At 41.1% G+C, this 21,106-nt stretch overlaps 1 protein-coding gene across 2 annotated transcripts in view; it reads left to right on the top strand.

Moving 5' to 3' along the window:
* Window positions 1–529: 529 nt before the first annotated feature.
* Window positions 530–21,106, top strand: part of srgap3 (SLIT-ROBO Rho GTPase activating protein 3) — a 32,261-nt gene continuing 11,684 nt past the window's right edge. For both annotated transcript variants that reach the window (XM_037251028.1, XM_037251027.1), the window contains exons 1-7: window positions 530–1,015; window positions 9,319–9,514; window positions 15,524–15,686; window positions 16,538–16,600; window positions 18,552–18,737; window positions 20,037–20,165; window positions 20,724–20,945. In XM_037251028.1, the coding sequence (XP_037106923.1) occupies window positions 952–1,015; window positions 9,319–9,514; window positions 15,524–15,686; window positions 16,538–16,600; window positions 18,552–18,737; window positions 20,037–20,165; window positions 20,724–20,945 (1,023 nt within the window). In that variant the 5' untranslated portion in view covers window positions 530–951. The remainder of the gene's footprint in view (window positions 1,016–9,318; window positions 9,515–15,523; window positions 15,687–16,537; window positions 16,601–18,551; window positions 18,738–20,036; window positions 20,166–20,723; window positions 20,946–21,106) is intronic.

Genomic DNA, 21,106 nt, shown 5'->3' with positions numbered 1-21,106 from the left:
TTTTATAGTTATAAAAAATATCAAAATATATTTTATTATTAATTTTATCTCCACTAGAGGGAGGCACTGTACCAACAGTGTCACACTGACATTACCTGCCTTGGGTTTCTGCTTGATAAAACAAATGTTTCAAAGTCCATCCATTCTTTTCCAACACCGCTTCTCCTGCAGGAGAATATTAACTATATATATTAATAACTTGATAGTGCATATTCTAATTAGTGCATATTCTAATTTTATTTCTGTTTATTGGGCATTCACTGAAAAAAAAAGTGAATCAGAATTTCAGTATATTTTTGTCTATCCTGCACACCTCAACGAATACCATTAAACGTACATGGTGATTACATTCATTATATTTCAAATGCAAGGCGTGGGTAGGTCCATCAGGTATGTACTGATGTGCCGAGTGGCGTGCATGTACGTGAACGGATCAACCACGTGACTCTCTCTCTCTCTCTCTCTCTCTCTCTCTCTCTCTCTCTCTCTCTCTCTCTCTCTCTCTCTCTCTCTCTCTCTCTCTCTCTCGCTCTCGCCTCTAAATTGCCTGCAGCTCAATTAGTCAGACAGCCGCGCTGCGTCTGATCAATGTGAGCTTCTTCATAGTCGCACGCAGGGGACAGGGAGCTGACTCCTCACCATTTCCCCCTTTAACATGTCCACTTTGCCGCTCCTTTGTGGCTTTTGTTTCTCCCTCTAACTCCTCTCACCAGCACCCGCTTGCTGCTGGATTAAATTGAAAAAAAAAAAAAAAAAAAAAAAGAGAGAGCAATGCAACATCGGACCCGAGTGTTCTCCCTCCATTGATTCCAACGATTGTCACACGAAGTGCACGCCGCTTTTGTTCAACGAGGAAACGTCGCAAGGTTCTGCAGCCTCTGCAAGAAACGCGGAGCCGGAGCTACTGGAGCGCTCGACTTGCAGGCTCTCAGCCATACGAGCAGGAGCACCATGTCCTCATCCAGGTTCAAGAAGGATAAAGAGATCATTGCGGACTACGAGACCCAAGTGAAAGGTGAGCGTGTGTTTGCGCACGTCACGCTCATTCACGCTGACAAAAAGCGCGCACACATACACACAACATCTTGTGGCTTGCACTTTTGGTTGTCATTACTTTTATGAAAGCATCCACTCCCCAAAGCAGTGGCAATGCCATCACACCCCGAAATCTAAAATGTTCCTCTCATGCATATGGATGCTCTCATGTACTCATACACAGGCATTTGGATTTTTGTGGCGTATGATGACGATGTGGTTAGGATCCTGCCTCTGCACGCTCGTGTTGCCGGGTAAAATAATTCCCGTGTTGAAACGAGCAGGGTGGCTACATGGCTGCACCTTCTTCACCACATCTTGGGGCCTCTATTTGGCTTCCAGCTCTGATTTAGGAAATGTTGAGTCAATGATTGTAAATAGTGACTGAAATGTGACTCAGATTTTATTTCATTAGAGCTCTGAATGGGTTTGGGTGGGCCACGAAATAACCCAACTCTGTTCCCGTTTGGACTTGTTCATTGACATGTACTGCTTTATCCTTGTGAGCTCATTCAGAAGTCATCTGATTAATTCTGATGGCACAACTTGTGTTAGACACTAACAGGTGCACAAGTGTGATCAAAGGTGTTTATTACATTGCATTGCCAACATGGATGGAAACAATTTTGGATACCTGCAATCTCTCTCGCTATATTTATGTTTGTATGATAGCACTTAATATTTATAGACTCATGTGGTGAAAAATAAGACTGCGCTACAATATATAGACCTGCAGGGATGGGCAATTTGGAAGGGGCCACAATTTTTCATCACTACTACTGGGGGAGCAAAGGACTGACCACAGATAGATATATGACAAAACCTGTGCATGAATCTTTTTTTGGACAAGAGTACAGAAGACTATCTTAAATATTGATGCAGAAAAATTCCCATTCCGGCACTCTCGATGAAACATTGAATATGTCCATATTTTTGGAGGACACGGATTTCATAACTCCTCATGCATTTCAAAGGAACTACCAAAGGGCTTTGGGGGGGGGGTCATTGCTGTTTGTGTAGTGTTGTATTGACGATTTAGGTTGGAGTCTTCTGAAATCTAGCGTCTCTAAGCAAAAATTAAATATTTTCATAAGACACCATTTTCTTGACCCAATTTAGTCCTGAATCCTGCCAAATTTCCAAGATCACATTCCACAGAACTTTTTGGATCTTCCCAATCTGTTCCCATTGTGGTCCAATCAATGTATTGGGGTTTGTCTCCACCCTAACACCATCGTGGTTTAGCCCCTTCAAGGGGTCCGAAAATGACCTATACTATTTTGTGGAGACATTGTATAGGAAATGATTCTGAATGAAGTGATCTTGAGCCAGCTTTTCCCCAAGTGGTGCTTGGATGCAATTTCAATTTTAGTCTCTTGACTAAAACCCAATGGTTCCATTTATGTTCCAGCTCAGGGGCTTTTGCTCATCATCCCTCAGTTCGAGCTTTAGCATCTCATAGCGTGAGCTTGGGTATTTTCTTTCAGAAAGCACCACCATGTCAATATCCATCCTATTTTCCCCTTCACTGCTTGACCCGAGGCCAGTTTTGATCATCCACGCGTCAATAATTCAGCTCAGAGACCGCCACGCTTTGGATGTATCGCTTTTGTTTTAATGCCAGACCCGGTTTGGCCCGGTTTGCATTAGCCAGGGTCCTTGAGCGGCATGAGGGGATTTTAATTTATGGATAATTTGTCATTCACCGCTCGTGCTTTGCATGGACTGCAGACATGGAGGGCTCTCCACCTCCTCACAACAATGACCACGTTTGAGATGAACCAACCAGCGAGTGAACACTAATGAAATTCACATTGGAAATTGCACCTGTCGTATTGTGACTTATGGCTTAATGGTTCATGTGGACATGGCAGAAGGGGCCCTTGTCATCAGAGTGGCATTGATTGGGTCATTCCAAGATCACAAGCTTGCTTTATTATGTATGAGGCTGAATACATGAGCGGTATGACCAAAGAAAAAATGTGTAGAAGTGAACACCATGAAGTGAACTTCATAGTAAAGTGTAACAAAATGATAGAGTCAAAACCTCCTTGGCCTTATTCAAGCCATTCAAGCTTTCATTTCCATGTCAATGACGAGGCGAGTTTACTGTGACTGGTTTGGAATTGTGTGTGCTTGTAGCACTGTAGCGCTCTGCTCACTTAAATTTTAGCTCTTAAGCTGCACACACTTCCTCTGATTTACTGGTGTCAAATTCAAGGTCGCTTGTTACAATTTTTCAAAATTAGCCTTAAAAATAACAAGGATCAAATGTATAACAATTATGGATGATGTCATTGTTAGGGTTCACACATGGAACATTCACACACAAAAAAAAAAAAAACTAGCTTGTTTCTTTAAGTTTGAGCATTACATTTGCTCAAGGTTGGGTTAATTATTTTGACCTCGAAGTAGTTGCGCCAGGACATCTTTATTGTAGAGTATTTCACTTGAGGTCAGCGGTTATCTGTCTTTTTCTGGCTGTTTTTTTTTTTGTATCCATCATTCATTTGCTTGATTAGAGTGGAGTCCAATTTGGCTCCACTCAGGTTTCCTGGCACACTATACCTCTGGGACTAGTGTCTTTTTTATTTATTTATTTTTTAAAAAGCTTTTTAATCAAATGTAAAACTACATTAGACTGCAAGTTACTTTGCATGTTTTTATTTTGAAGTCAGACAGCTTCTCTGATGTAAAACGTGAAAGGTGCTGTAGTTTGTAGTTTACGCACGCACGCATACACACACAGACGTGTTTCTGACAAGGAAGCATGTTTTGACACTTTTACAGTTCATTTGTGACATTTTTTCTGCTTGGTCTCCACAAACGGCAGAGGAATTATTTGGTGGCACCTTCAGGAATCCTTAAGTCGTCAAAGCAAAGCCATTTTAAAGCCTGTCGGGATATTAAACACTTTTTTTGGGGGCGAGGTTTATCGCCTCCGTTTGCAGTTCATAGAGCAGCAGCACTCTGACCCATTATTGCGTTTTAATGTTTTGCTGGGAGATTAACCTTGCGCATGCAATGATGCTGATCAGAGGATTTAATGAGTCCGATAAAAATGCTCACAGTTTACTGTGTTAACAAAGAGGGGACAGCCTGTGGTCACTTTGCTGACAGCATGCGGAGATGTCACCTTAGGTGTGTTGCTGTTACGGAGCAGCTGATGTACGTACTTGCGTGGACTCTAGCCAAACAGCTAGCAAATATCCAAGCAAAATAGTTCTGTGGTGGACCAGATTGTTTTTTTTGGGGGGGTCAAAAAAAGTTTTGGAGTTCACCCAGAGTTGCTTAGCCTGCTCAGCAATTCAACTGGAAACACAAAATAATTGATCATTGTAGCTCCATTCACTGGCTGCACTTGTGCGTTTGAACAACAGAGACTCTCCACACTTGGCTTTTTAGCCACAGATATAAATGACATGTCAAATAGTTACATATTATTCAAAACATGAAATCCATTCCACTGAAATTAAAAATTTAAATTGCAGATGCTGACAATTGGCCAGTCATTAAATCTAGTTTTATAACCGTGAAGATTGTGCAATAATTCAGTCACATTCGGTCGGTTGTGGCGTTCAGTGTGACGAAGGCAGCTGCCGCTATTTAACTGGATGTTTGTTCCACACATAGTCAGCCTTTTCAGTCAACGACAAAGATTCGCTATTCACACAGTCTCAATCATCTTTGAATTTGTGTGCCAGCATTCACAAAGTAGAAAAAAACGGCAAGTGGTTTCAATCGCTTTCTATTTTTGGGTGCCAGTCGGTTCATGATCACACTTTCACTTGTTTATGTAGAACGAATTCATTGAGCACTGCCTGAAGAACTGTTTTATTCCTTCAACATTATGACTGTTGTGGCATCACAGTTTCAAAACGAATCTGCACAATATATATTCATGTGCTCTCACCCCTTCGGCAATGCTCTCCTAAATAATGGAAACTCTTGCCTTGACACACTCAACAAAGAGGGCGGACAATATGCTATGCCTGTTTAGACATGACAGTATTCTGATAGTATTCATTGATGGGGGAAAAAATGTCAGTCTATTATTTTGGTGTCTTAGCACATATTACAAAACATTCAAGTACAGTGATTTATCATAAATTGGGCACAGTCCTTTTCACGATTCTGTTCAACTGCTGATTTATTATAAACTATGTGGTAACAATAAGCAGCACTTTTTGACAGATAAATATAGTCCCAATATGTTAAAAAAATTACAAATTGAAGGAATACTTGAACATCCCTCAGGCCATGCTTTTACGTATATCCACAGTCAAATGCTGCACACACCCAAGTTTGACACAGGACAGGTCAGTACAAGTCTACAAAGCTGAATTCCATCGACTTGTCTCGAAGCCTCGAGAGTGCTTGTTTGCTGATTTTTATTTTTATTTATTTCTTTTTTGTCGTCACACATTTCTGCCAGGAGTCGACAACATTGCTGCTCACTGAAGGCGATGCTTAGATTCAATTATGTTAGTTTACAACTAAGTTGTAACTAGTCAGCTTGCTTTTGTTCCCGAATGGGACATTTTATGGACAATTGATCAAGCTGCAACAAATAAAGTGCCAGGATTCTATAAATCGTTTTATTGAAGCTGTTAAATGCCAGAGCATATTGAAAAATATACGTTACGGTTTGAATTCTAGTAAATAAAGTAGATTGTTGCGTGTGTGTGTTTTTTTTATTGATCTTTTTATTACTGTTTTAGTCAACAAGAGGAGCAGATTTTGAGCGCTGGTGGTGATTAACGAAATGGCCTGTTAATTAACTACCTGCTAATTACGGTCGGTAATTAGCTACTGTAATCGAGTTGCTTGAGATAGTATCCACAGCCTATTAAAGTTAACTAGATGCTTTGACATACAAACTTGCACTAGGAAGGCTTCACCATATTCACATTTTTAGTTGTTACTTTTCAAAAATCATTTAACATTTCCATCAATATGTAATTTTCTTCTGCCTTTGGTGTTGAAATAGAAGTAGATGATTTCTTTTCTGTTTCCACATTTCGACTCACATGTGACTTTTCATGCGATGCTGCCACCGCTCCTTGTAAGACACACCATCTCTTCTCCAATAAAATGCTCCCGAGGGGACTGGTGCACACCCACGTTACCATGGCGACATGCTGAGCTACATCCTGGATACAGCGGTGATGGACAGCTTCGGGGCGTGTTCCGGGTTTTGGCTCACACACGAGGTTCCCTGAAGCATCGGGCTCATGTAACGTGCTAACGCGCTGACGTTTCCGACGAGAAAAAATCAATGTGAAGCAGCCCGGGTGGAAAATCGAGGCGGATTCTTCTGCCCTTGCACCAAAAAGCCATACAATTAAAGGCAATACTGCAATACTTTAAGGCCAATAAGTTCATCACGCATCCGCTAATGAGGAAAGGCCAAAGATTAGCTGACATGCTCACCTCTTGCCGCCCATTGATTTGGTCTCGGTCGGTTTTATCTTCGAGAGCACGTTCGGCAGCTAATGATGGAGTGACACGTCAATGTGCAGCCCTTTGTCAATCCAACATTGCTTTTATCATGGTGGGATTAAAAACAGACCAGAGAAGTAGAGGATTAGCTCAAAGACTCGTATTGTCAGATTGGTTAGAGGAGGTGCAGAAAGTGAATTAAAGGTTGCTCTTGCATCTGTGGCGTCTTTTTCATGTGAATTTTACTCTGCAGTGTAAAGCTCAGAAACCGCAGTGCTGAGTTGAGGATTAAAATGGTGAATTTGGCTTAGGGTTGCTTGTCTCTTATGTGTTTGCGTATTTCTGAAGTCTTTCCGTAGAATAATTGAGTCTTTTTTTCACTTTTTTTGAAATCATGGAAATTGAATGAATGACTTCCAGTTCAAAGTGTCACCTTCGTAACACCTTCATAGTGTGAGCAGGCTATGTTTAATTACACACCCCGCCATTATTGACTGCCATAAAATAAGTTTATAAGTCGGGGAGTGGTGGAGTGAAATTATGTTGGAGGTGAAGGAAAAAAAACAAACTCATTGAGTCGGTGTTCACTTTACTAAAACTCTAAAGACTCCTATTGGTAGGCTTTTGTTTCAAACTCAAATTATTAAAAGATATCTTTGTAGTGAGGTAACTTTGTGTTTCGTTCAAGTCATGTCTAATTGACTCATCAGTGATTAAAAATGCAGCACTTTTGTTTTGCTTGGCTCAGTACAAAGCATTGTTGAATGATGCCGCTGCGTGCTCTCTATTAATCATCAAAGCTCTGGATTGTGATTTTGTTCTTGACATTTGACAGTATCTTATTGTCACACTAAAAATCTATTACTTCATTGCCACTGAACTACCTTCATTGGTTTTATGATGATAAGCTGATCACTTTTATCATTTCTTCTGACATCCGCGAGAAGAAAAGCAAAACAATTCAAAGGCCACCACGACACTGATGCAGATGCCAATACAAGATTCTCGTCCTTGAAAGTCAAAGGTCATGGAGTTGATACATCCTGCCTTTGTTTCCAAAGGTCTTCCTGTTCTATGAGGAGACCAGTGTCCACCATTTCCTGCCTCTATCAAGGAAACATTGTTGTGGAGCAGGTGTTGGACAAAAAGGGGGCAGGTTATCAAATAAAAATATATTCTATAATCAAATAAATAGATGGACGATTTTTTTTTTCTGATCTACAGCACAGTTCAGGCAACTTTCAACCTCACCAGTCTCCTTCTATCCTCCCTCCCCCCTTTTGCCACCAAACAGATAGCAGATGGCTCCATCTCAAAACAGAAACACAGCAAGCCACATAGCAGGCAGCTTAATCAACAACTTCAAATGTTTGTGCAAATTCAATGAGGCCTCCTTTTGAATACTTAGATCATTTAGAGTCAACTAAATTATGAATTGATGAATTAGCAACTTTGATTGATTTTTCATTCCCCAGAGAAGCTTTAGGTACATTTAATAGGGTCATCTCCATCTATATTGATATGTTATTTAAACAAATTTAGAAATCATGTTGACGACTCCTCCCTCTTGGGTGTTTTAGTTGTAGTTGAAGTGCTGCCATCATTATTGCAAAGCACACTTTAGGGACAAGCAGCGAACATTCGGCACTTTGTCGAAACCGCAACCAATGAAGATCTGGGGATCATTCTCCACACTGGCTCAGGATTTCTAACACACTTTTTAGTGTGAGTGACCTATTTTTCCAACGTTGTGTTAAATGTTGCGCTGCAGCTGGTAGTTCAGAGTTCCCTTTTTTTTTTTTTGTTGTGGCTTGTTTTCTGGCTTCACCACCGTCACATTTTCCCTTTGGCTTCTTTGGAGAATAAAACCCAAGCGGGGAATAGATCACTTGTGGGAATAGGAGGGATTCCTGGGAAGCTGTGATGTTGCATCCCCGGAGAGTCTCATGTAGTACTGCAAAGTTGTGAAGGGATAAGGGAGGCCCCCTCGCATTAAAAAGCGGGCTGGGACGGTGGTTAACCGCAGGGTTGAAGCCGGCTACTCCGAGCTGAACATCACAGGCGGCAAGCCTCACTGTTGCACCTCAAATGACAAGCTTCTTCCTAGCCTGCGTTTATCCACGGGAGGGCTTGGCTGACCAAAATGACACCCTCATCAACATGGGTCACTTCTGCTTGCCGCGTAGAAACGCGTAATATTCATATTAAAAAAAAAAAAAAAATGAATCCCACTGCCTTGGAGGTGTATTTTCTGTTTAATTTATTAAATTACTAGCATTATTTAAAAATTATAAGTATGGTTTATGTGATAGCAAAAGACTATCTACTTCTTAGTACAGGAGGTTTTGTTCTGCAAAATGGACCTTTCTGGGACGGGATCAGTGATTGCGGCTGCAAAGTGGGTTCAGGTTTCTCGGGTGGGTTCCCACTGGCATACGAAGCTGCAGCCTGCCTGCGGGGCAGCATCAGGTTCCTCTTGAGGAGAAATTTTACTCCACCAAGCACATACGCTTCTCATTACATCTCACATGTTAAATGAGTAGGCTTTCTTTTATTTTCAATTATGCATGGGAGGATATTTTATAACCTGTATTACGGTTTAAAATTAGAAGTGTTGCCCTACTTCTACAGTTCATTATAGGCAAACAGTGTAATTACCACCATCTTTAAATTTGTCATTTCAAAGGACTATTTCATGTATTTATTGTTTTTCTTTCTACGAAGTGAAGTATTAGTAGCCGGGCCGAAGGCATTTATATGCTCAGTTGACAGAATAGAACTGAACTGAAATTAGCCAAAGGACGCAAGATGACTCTTATGTTTTGTGTTTTTCTTGGACAGAAATCCGTAACCAATTGGTGGAGCAGTTCAAATGCTTGGAGCAACAATCGGAATCACGCATCCAGTTGCTGCAGGACCTGCAGGAGTTTTTCCGCCGCAAGGCAGAGATCGAACTGGAATACTCCCGCAGTTTAGACAAACTCTCCGAGAGGTTTTCCTCCAAAATCCGCAGTTCTCGGGAACACCAGCAGTTCAAGTAAGTCCGCCGTGGCTTTTCACCTTTGTCCTTGGTGGGCCTGTCCTCCTCCTGTGAACCGCAGCACTTGTAGCGCTGCCTTATTTGACTGCAGTGCAGAAGACAAAATATTAAATCATGTTTATGTGCTGTAGTGGAGTACCTTCTATAATAACCAACATCTTTAAAAGGTCAGCTCGCCGGGGCGTTGTAAGCAGGTCACGGCTCATTAAAGAACGAAAGGGTGGACAGACCGCATTCACTGTGCTTCACTTCAGCACTTGACATTGCCCGGAAAAAGCTTTTCACTCTGTGTTGTATCAAATCACATTTTCCATCTAAATATGTAACAGATGCTCCACATTAGAAGTTGTCAATTGCTTTTGCCTAAGTACTAAAGAGCATCCCAATCAAATCATCATGTCATTCAGTCGAGATAACAACAGCTTGCCGTCTGCACAGAGAGCACACCGACGATGCCATTGTGCCTTAATGATGCCGAATCGTGAGGGACTAGCGTTCACACTAGTGCCGTCATGCACTAAATATCGTAGTTGTCTATCTGACAACCATAGTAATCAAAATTGAATTACACTCTTATCAAAACTGAGATGTATTGACTTTATTCACTGGCGGGGATACGATTTTTTTTCTTTTGGGATGGATGAAAATCTAGGAAAAATCCCTGAAAAAAATCTGAATATACCCTAAAGTCAATTATCTGATCTGGCACCTGGAAGGAGGGGGTCCAAGCATATTTAGGGAGGGCAGTGCCCCCAAGGTCCACCCTCTAGCTCCGCCACTGCCTTTTTTAAGACAGAATGTTTAATGTCCAGGTAGTTCTTGAGATTTCTTGTACTCTATCTACCCACTTTCTATTAGGTTTGTACTTTTAGGGTCACAGTTAGGTGCAAAAAGTAAATATGTTATTATAAGTGTTTTATGCGGTTATGTCATTCCAGTTAGATGCAATGGAATGAGAATTTGCCCTCACTAGCAAATCATAACACTTAGTCTACCTTCAATCAGATTGCTGTGATGTAATACCTGATCAGGGGCCTATTTGCATGGTGCCAGGGGATTGCTATGACATGATATGCTAGGCTACATGATTTATTAGCCACTAATGTAGTCCTCATTCCATTTATTTTATTGCCGTTTAGGTTTGGCAACAGGATCTCTCTGCACGCTCTTTGCATTTCTCAAGAGTATCGCAGTTCAAAAATAATTTAGTTGAACTACATTGAGGTTTCTACAAAGGATTCTTATAAATAAAAAGATGAAGGTAGTTGTAGGCGTGATCATATTGAAAATCCATACCAAACTCTTCTCACAGGGAGCCCTAGCAACACATTGACACACGACTCACGCACGGCATGAAATTAAGCCTCTGCCGCTCCCAGAATCAAACACCTCAGGGCATGTCGGTGTGCTTCGCTCTGAAACCTGGAGCAGTAACCCAGCTGAGTTCTGGCAGCAGATCTCACCCCAAACCGGCACCAACCTGTCATTTCACTCCCTGCATCTGATCGTAGCGGGAGGAAATAAGGCAACTTGAACGTTGTCATATTGACGAGTTTTGAATGTGAGCACCTCCATCAATGTCAGTGTGATGTTTCCTGAGAAACAAATTCTTTTTCCGTCAGGCTTTGTAGAACAAAACTGCTGTGTGACAAAGAAAATAATAAATCTTCCTCTGTAGAGTCACATAAACTGAGTCATGAGGTCTCAATGCATTCAATCCCTCTGAGGCAGTGATGCTAATGTTAATTGGTTTTCTTTAAAAAACACTTCATTGATTGATTTCAATAGAAATGGTAACTTTATATAACACGCACATCACCTTGGCTTGTCTTTTCACTCTTTGTGATATGTGGGAAAAAAAACTTACTTTTTGACATGTGCATTCAAACTGTGGATGACTAATGTGTTCTAAAGCACAAGGGGAATATTGTTAGATTCTTCTTGAATATGTTATTTGGGCATTCTTGGCAGTCCTTATTTGTGAAGTTGGCGTAGAATTTGCACGCATGAACTGGGGCGAGCATTTGACTGGATAAATGAAACCAGCTGTTGCGGCAGGTTACATTCTGGCATCTTGAGAATCTCCTCTCAGTTGACACAACGCTGCCGGTGCAAACTGACTGGCTTAACCTTTGCGCTGTGCCACAGAATAACAGCAAAAATAAATAAATTGTGCAAAATAACCAGAAATTGCAATTCGCACAGAAATTGCACGCAAATATCGTCGCTTAACGGAAAAAAGTATTGAGAGCAGAGAACATCATGGCTGTTTCAGAGCAGCGTGAGGAATAACATTGGAGCCATCTGATCAAATGCGAAATAATGACTTTGATCTTCATAAGATGCCGAGAGCTGATCATTGCCACATTTGTGGCCTACGCGTCCATTATTATGCCTTTCATCTATTGCAATGCCACTGGGATTGGAGCTCACCCTAACAAGCCCTTCAACAAAGTGTGATTCCATGAAATGTTTTAAGCAGAAGGAGAAGAAAAATTGACTGTTTTTGTCAGATTTCCTCATGTGTGTTGGCCTCGCAGCACCTCCACGCGCATTTCAAGGCATTGTGCTGTCACCGCACTTGCAGCTAATAGCAATTAAATGGTGGTTATAATTAAGACTTGAGCACAGAACGCCACAAAAAAAAAAAAAAGACAATAAATTGCTGTGTGCACTCCTGGATCAGGCAGGAGGGCAATCACAAATCCACTTAATCAGATGTGACACGCCCTTTATGCTTCTTTCCTCTCATTTTGGTGTAATTAGGTTGATGGTGAACTGGAAGAAAAACACTTTGTTGGCGCAAAGCCAGCTAACGGAATACTAGATTGTTGTGTTGAACTAATAATGTGATAGTTAATTGTGGTTTTGTGGGGTTAATAGTCAATTCTGGCCCTGTTCAGTTGAATGCAAAAAATATTTTTCTATGGTATGCAAGATGGATGGATGCAAGATGGATACGCCTTCTGCCATCTAGTGGAAGAGTGTTTAATTGTTGTGCTTGTCACTATATGTCGCTGGTATCGAAAGATGAACAAACTTTATAAGTCATAATAAAGCAATCATTTGTGGATCATATCTATACCGTCTATATTGTGCACTGTTATTATTTTGAGACTAGAACAGACTTTAGTATGAGTCGAGCTGGCACCTTTCCAGTCCAGAATGTTGGTGATTTACAGCTACTGCAACTACAACACACTGACCCAACAAACACTATTGTGCTCCTCTAGTAAATCTCATTTGGCACATTGAGAAAAAAAAATCTCTGAAGGGTTCATGTTTTGACTTTAACTATGACCTTTGAGGAGTCGATGATGTGGCTCATTAAACTACAATCACTGCTGAGTGTCATAAGTGTCCATTTGGATGGAAGAGATAAGACAGGGCTATGCAAAATTGCACTGTTTAAGTGTGTGAGTGTGTGTGTTGCGCTTTTTGAGTGTGTGTCCAAATGATTTGTTGAGGATGATTTCAATCTTCTTCCCCAGCTGATGTCTCAGGGAAAATGTAGCAATGCATGAGAATTCATCTTTAATTGCTTTATGCAACCAGTGGGGCATAAGCGTGCTTGTCACAAAATAATGAACATTTGTCCGGCTATTATTTAAATGTAGGTTGTTAAATGTGTGACATTTGCTAAGCTGTTAGGCCACATTGAGCAGTTTGAATTCTCTCCAGGCTTGCTGCTGACAAGCAAAATGTTTCCACATCTCGCTCTGCTTTTTTTTATTTATTATAATTTAACGAGCTGCAGGTGAGTGCAAAATTTATAGACATTTCAAAATGTTATGAACATTTCTTTTTCCTGCTGAATGACAAACATGCAAATTGGGAATTTTTGGAAGGCTCTGCCCATCTACAGAAAGCATCAGGGCTGTTACTGTCCCTCTAAATGGTCGCTATGGCAACTAACTTCTATGGCTTTAGTCCCACTTGGTTTTGTAATGTTCTCAATTTATGCTTCCTTTGTGGCGCTTTGACGGTCAGATGTTAAACTAATCCATGACGTCTGGTTTACAGGCAGCAGTCAATAGGCCGCCGTTTTCCCAATGCAAAGTGCAGCTGGTGGAAGTCAATAGATGAGCTGCTTCACACTGCAACTTTTGCAATTTTTTGCCAAAGCTCCGCCCATTGCCGGCATGTAGCTGCGCATTAGCAAACATTGGCAGTCTTCCTCATCAAGCAAAACTGCTGCATGATGTGCAAAAACCCGATAAAAGGAAAATGTGCAGCATGGTGCCCGTGTACAATTTATTTCTTTTTTTCCTTTTGAAACAGTTTGGCTCTTGTTGTCTGGGCTCTTTGGTCGATAAGCAGCAGGCAGGCAGACAGTGTGTCGAGGATTAGGAGCATTCAGCAAACAGTCTTTGCTTTGATAGATACACGCTTCCTTCTGGGATTCCTGGCCGGGACACATCAGAGTGATTAAGACGATGCCATCCAAGCATGAAGCGTGCTCGTTGTACGCAACGGTGGCATCTTGCAGTAGCTGGTTTATCATCCAATCAAATTACTCTCCCCAATTAAACCTCGGTATTCCATTTTTTTTTCTTACAGAGCGTGTCAGAGAGGAGAAATTGACAAAAGCACAGAAGCTTCTCCATGTTAATGATATCTGTATAAATACTCATGACGTGATGCCATTTGATATCGACCCCACCCGCTGCGCTCTACAGAACATCTACTTCCTTGTTACAGGCCCAGTTGGAACAAGAATTGTCAAAAGATAATCTTTGATGTCTGATAGACCTAAAAACATCTATTAAGAGGTTGAAATATTTCCAGAGATGTGGGTCAGGCACAAGCCTAATTAGCGGCCTCCTGCTACTGTGAAACGAGGGCAGTGGCACGGGAGACAACATCTTGTGCCCTCTTGTTGCTGTCAATTTTGTGTAAGTGAGATTTAAAGAAAAAAAAGAACCATGTGATCAACAATCTGACCACTTTTTAGGGATTATAAGAATTTAGAGGTGCTTGGTCTCCAAACAGCACAGAAGACCCATCTGCAGCCCACTGAGGCAATTAGACAGCTCAAGAGGGAGCGCTACAAAAGGACTCATGATGAGCATGTAGAAATAGGCCATCCCACAAATGGGAATCACAAAATGGGCTACTTTAGATCCGCTTTTGCTAGGAAAGATGTAATTAGTAATGTGTCAATTAATGTTACATTCCTCAAATCTTTAAAATGACTTTATTTATATTTATCATGTATTTTTCGATGATTTTCTTCCGATTCCTTTTGAAAGCATTGGACTACATTTTATACCAATATGGTTATTTAAATGTTAATATATAGCCTCACTATTTTTCTCCAAGAATTCCAAAGCCACTTACTGTAGATACCTTTATGAGCCATTATTGTATGGATCCTCAAGGTGGCGCTCTTCAAGTGACTGAAGTGTAGAAGAAGAAACTCGGACAAAAGTTGACATTATTTTGCTAAATATCAGAATGTGAGTTACTTAACGATTCCCAGTACTTGTAGCTCAGTATCAGCCTCATAAAAGGCGATTAGCATTAGCATCATCTCCAGAGGGTCTTCTTTGATGTTGCTGAGACTGCAGAGCGTAATCCCCCCACTAACCCCCCACCAAAACACCGCACTCTGGTCCTGCTTTGCTCTCATTTCCTTCTCTGTTTCTTCTTCTTTGGGGTGGCTTGTTTGATGAATTCACAGATAAAAATGGCTTTAAAAGCATATCGTCCAATGTGTGTATACGTCTATGCAATGCTCTTTGGATTTGAAAGCGCCCTTGCCGCCAAGTCATTATGTGGCAAATCAGGCCCATGCATCATTATACATTTAACCAGCTGAGAGTGCAATGTAGTTTGGAGTCTATCATGTAGAATGATTTGGATGGAGTGATCTTACTGTAGGCAATGAGGCAGCCATGGAATGAATGAAGAGGAAAAAAAGAGATTCAATGTTTAAACTCTCCTGCGTAATTCGACATAATAAATATGACCTACAAATTTAAAACACAAATGTCCTCACCCCAGGAAAGACCAGCACCTGCTGTCCTCTGTCAACTGCTGGTACCTGGTGCTGAACCAGACCAGGCGCGAGAGTCGTGACCACGCCACCCTCAGTGACATCTACACCAACAACGTCATTCAGCGCTTGGCCCAGATCAGTGAAGACGTCATTCGCCTCTTCAAGAAGGTCAGTCAATCATTTATTTCTTTACTTCACAAAAACCGTACATAAGGATTTACGAGGTAAATATTATTGAATCTCAATATATTGTGCTGGTGTGTCTTGTGTTACAAGTTCTGGTTTGGAGCCCTGTAGGACTGTAGAAGTAGAAATATGCTGAGGGCCAGACACCCCTGGACAAATATTTTGTCGCCTCCCATTCAGTGTTAGCAGCATCTAGTCAGCACATAGCTGAGATGATTGAGGTCTTACCCAAACATCAAAACGTGTGCATGTTTGTGTGTGTGCCAACACGGACCAATGGAAAGCCTTCATTTGAAAAACAACTCCACTTACTAAGTCTGTTATTTTTCACATCCTGTACATTCAAAGAATGATTACGCAATATGGATGCATTTCTTTTCTATGACATATAGGGCTAAGTGTTCCAATTCTTACAGAGTGTTGCATCATATTTGTTCATCACCCCCCCCCCACGTCAGAACCGCCACTGTCTGCAGTACATGCTGCAGTCGGTCTCACTTCAGAGCCAATGATGCGCACTGATGCTATTTACCAGCTGCCTGAGCCCTTGCGGGAATTCAAGGATTTATCACATCGAGTTTGACAGTTGTTTGAATGCAAAAACAATCAAATCATATTAATTCACCGCCACCCCTCCATGCACCCTTTTTTATTTTTAAACATTGGACTAGATTCACAGATTTTTTTTTTCTCTGGAGTATATTTACCAACCACAATATTAGGAACATCTATAGACTGAAATCATCTGGCAGAAAGTGATGCCTATCTTGTGACAACACACAGATACCTTTTAAACACGAGCAAATTTTTTTTGTCACGCTGTCGCCTTTCAGAGCAAGGATATCGGGATCCAGATGCACGAGGAGCTGGTGAAGGTGACCAATGAACTCTACACTGTAAGTTACATCATCTCTTGTTTCATCAAGCCTTTTCATGGGTTCTTTCATTCTTTTCCTTCCTAGTTTTATCAACTTTTAATTGTTTTTTCCAATAGTAATTAAAATTGATGATGATGTAAAAAAAAACAAAAGTGATGAAGTGGTTCAATATTTTCTTGCCTCTGTAATTTTTTGCTTTTGGGTTCACAGTTTGTCTGTGTGGATTCATACCCAAAGGTGTCATTTTGTCACATAGCAGTCATTTTGTTTTTATCTACAAAATGCAGCTGTATTGGGAGCTTGCAGGGAGAAAAAAATGAATTACCCAAAGTGCATCTTTTTTTTTTTCTTGACAATGCACTTTTATTTCAATCCTTCCTGCTGCTTTGTTTTCATTTCATGACACTGACCCGGGGAAATCATTTGAATAAGAATCATTTTATTTCCCTGACTGCAACATTGTTAGTATTTTCTTTTCCTCACAAATAGCCCAATCAAAATTGTAGTCACTTGGTAACACATGGTATTTTTTTTTCCTTCCAATGGTTTTCATTGGCAGCCAACAAAAGAGTGAAATCCCCGTCTCTTGATCCAGACATAGAAGGCCGTGAGCTAAAAACATTCTCAGTTTGCCAAGCCTTGAAATAAGGAAAGTGCAAAGGCTGGAAAATCTCCTGTTGATGTTTTCAGCAATATGACTCAGAAGAATCTTCAACCGGTGCTAATTTCCGGTTACGCAGACAGACCTAATATCCCCAGCGAGATCAATAAATCTGCTCTTATCTTTGTGATGGACCACCTGCTGTCTGTTGGCTGCTCCTTATGAATAGCAATAGTGATTTTGAAAGTCTCAGATGGAAAGTTGTGCTGTTCCCAATCGTTGCCTCAATCTGTCATTCATGCCTATGTTGACTTTTTTTTCAATTACTCACATCCATATAGTTTTAATTTGAAAATATTATGCAAATTAAGCCAGCCTCTATATTCATTTTAATAGATTTGCACGTCATTGTGTCTTTCTGAAAATGATATTTTTTTTCTTGTATACATTTTCTTCTCAAATATTTACCTTCTAGCTGTTTGTCCCTCTGTTGTTGCTGTTGTTCCCCCCCCTTCTTTTGTGTAAACGCACATGACAATGGGACGAAATAAAACTAAACATCGGAAATAATTTCTATCACAGGCTTTGACCCAAAGGCAGTTCTTTTAGGAGATGAAAGGACTTGTAGTGGCTAAGCGTACATGATTTAGTGGATTACAGGAAACTTGGAGGAAACAAATAAATCACTGTTTATGTAGACTGTCCAACATCCTGGGGTGTTTTAAAAAAATACTTTTAAGACATTTAAAAACACCACTCGCATCTGGGTGACACTTTACAAGATGGAGGCAGAAGCATATGGTTACATTTAACAAGAAGGCTTTTTTTTTTTTTCAGGCCTTCTGCCACCACACGCCTCTCTTGTCACCTTGCTAGTTGTTTTGTTGGAGAGGGAAGAAGAAAAAAAATAGATTTTAAAGCAAATTGAGGGGGTGGATGTGAGGATGGCTTGGATATATATGCCTTCCTGTAATCTGTTGAGATATTCCATGTGTGGGGGACATGTGTCATATCTTTTGAGCTAAATGATCCTGCAGGCCACCGTGAAAGAGCAAAGCGCTCTTTGGAAAGAGCTGAAGAATTTGGAAGAGGACATCTCTCAGAGGCTCCTTTTCTTCTGTAAATCATCGATTAGTCTGACTGGGCTCGTTTTTAAGTGCCTTTTCATTCTAATGGAAAAGGGCGATGTTCCATTTTCAAGTCAAACTATTCTAACATTGAAAACAGACTTCTTCATTCAAATATAAAAGCACACTAAGTAAAAATGGCCTCTACATTTACCTCGGAGCATCTCCAAAGCTCGGTAATTGAGTCTGTCAATGAGATGACGATGGCGGCCATTGTTGAACTTGGACGTATCCTCCACAGGTGATGAAGACGTACCACATGTACCACACGGAGAGCATCAGCGCGGAGAGCAAGCTGAAGGAGGCAGAAAAACAGGAGGAGAAGCAGTTCAGCAAGTCAGGAGATCTCAACGTAAACCTCCTGCGCCACGAAGACCGCCAGTCCCGACGCAGCTCTAGTAGGAAGATCGAGAAAATGAAAGAGAAGGTGGGTATTTACCAGGGATCTTCACTCGAGACCAAGGTTATTATAGTTAACAAAAACAACAAAATCAATTAAAAAAAGATCAAATAAAATGTAAAAAATTATTTAAAAAACAAAACTTTATTTTATTATCTAGAATATAATGTTATTTTTTATTACATAGAATATAATTGTGTATTCATAAAATTATTTAAAAAAACAAAACTTTATTTTATTATATATAGAATATAATTTTATTTTTATTACATAGAATATAATTGTATATTCATATATAAAAACTATGAGACAGCGAGCTGGTGCAGTCCAAAACTCTCTGAGGAGACTGCAGGCTAAAAGGCAAGCTCAGCTCGCATTCTATTGCTGCAGAGTACGATTACTTCCAACAGTTTTCACTCAGGAGCTTCCTCTGGAATTTCCTCATGCAAATGAAATTCCTTTCATATATCAGGTTCAGGAAATCAAAAGGCTGAAAAGATGACAGTGTTTCTGATTTACACGGGATGGCGCTAGCTTGGGAATTGTGCACTTTTTATAACGCAGTGCAGCAACGAGCGTTCCAGCTCTCTCATCCCCCGTTTGGAAGCTATTGATGTTGTCTCTGCCTCACACTTTGTAGCCTACCAACCTAACGACGACGCCCCTGAAATTTGCATCCGGGAGGCTTTAACATTTCACGCACGGTCAAAAAGGAAGCTGCTCTATTAATTCAGTACAAAAAAAGCATTGGGCCAGTTCCATGCATAACCATCCTTGGAGTCTTAGGCACATATAGACAAACAAGCACCCACACTCACAATTTACAGTCTTCCATCTGCCTAATCGGCATTTCTTTAGGAAACTAAATTACCTGGAGAAAACCCATGCAAGCATGGGAGGAACATGCAAACTCGGCACAGGAGGGCCGGACAGTACCATTAATATCGTGCTTGTGGCTGCGTCGCAAATGGCGGTTTGCTCTTTATAATTGGTTGCTAGATATAAATTGTGCGCCGCGTCTTATATTGGCCCTCATTAGATGCGTTAGCCCCTCTGAGTACACCAGCTGTTCAAGTCACAGCTTTTTTTGTTGTTGTCAGCATTTTGGTGTCTCCTGAGTACTGAGAAACACATTCATGACTTGCCTGCGCCGCTTAACACATGACTAATGTAGATGCAGCTTCCCTGGAGTGTTTCCAAACACCCCGCTACCTCTTCTGCCTCTCGGAGGGTGCCTCAGTACACACACACACACACACAAACACACACATCTGCTTGATTTACCCACTGATGTGTTTTTCTCTTCATCTGTTCTCTCCTCTCTAGAGGCAAGCCAAATACTCTGAGAATAAGCTGAAGTGCACCAAAGCCCGCAATGACTATTTGTTGAACCTGGCAGCAACAAACGCAGTGGTGGCCAAATATTACATCCACGATGTCGCCGACATGATAGACGTAAGTATGCAACAATGTTTGTTTACGTGGTTCAGATGAAAGTTGAAGTGGATTTGACTGGGCAATGAACTCGATGGATGGATTTTCTTGCCCTTCCCTTTGACACTCTTAATCAAACTCTTTAAAGCTTTATGAGGAATTTTATGAACAAATATTACTGTGCCTAGCAAGAGATTTGGACTGAATATTTAGCTTACCGTGAAAACATTCCTCGTACTGAGAAGGATATGGTGACTTATTGAGGCCGCATCAAAGTAAAGCGGTAGTTTCCTCGTGCTAACGAGCGTTAAAGAGCGTTTGAGTCGTGATTCATACAACTGTCAGTCGCCTCCAGCTCCCTCTCTTGCTCCCTCCAAACATTCCTTTACTTAATTGGGTTACTTCATACCGCTGAGTGTGATAAAACTCTGTAATTATCCCTGGTGTCCTACGAGGCTAACTCTTGTCTTGGAAGCGCAACATGGAACATGACATTTTGGGATTTTCCCTGCAAGCTCTTCCGGCATCATTTGCATTTCTAAGTATATATACGAGAACCGCAATGACATGTCTTCACAGTGCTGCGATCTGGGATACCACGCTAGCTTGGCACGGACCTTTAGGACCTACTTGTCGGCAGAGTACAACCTGGAGACGTCTCGCCACGAGGGACTCGATGTCATCGAGAACGCAGTGGACAACTTGGATTCTCGAAGCGATAAACACAAGCTCATGGATATGCATAACCAGGTGTTCTGCCCTCCCATGCGCTTTGAGTACCTGCCACACATGGGTGATGAGGTGAGATAATACTGTTCTGTGCAAACCAGTGGGCACCAGGCTACATCCTGCTTGGTTGCTTAGCAACCAGTGCCAAATATGGTCGAGCATGCTCTACCAGAGGTGTCAAAAGTTTTGTCACAGGCCATATCTTAATCATGGTTTCCTTCGGAGGCATATAT

Source organism: Syngnathus acus, chromosome 5 (assembly GCF_901709675.1).
Source record: "Syngnathus acus chromosome 5, fSynAcu1.2, whole genome shotgun sequence".
Classification (NCBI taxonomy): Eukaryota; Metazoa; Chordata; class Actinopteri; order Syngnathiformes; family Syngnathidae; genus Syngnathus; species Syngnathus acus.
The sequence above is the reverse complement of the archived record's forward strand: the minus strand, read 5'-3'. Positions and strand labels throughout refer to the sequence as shown.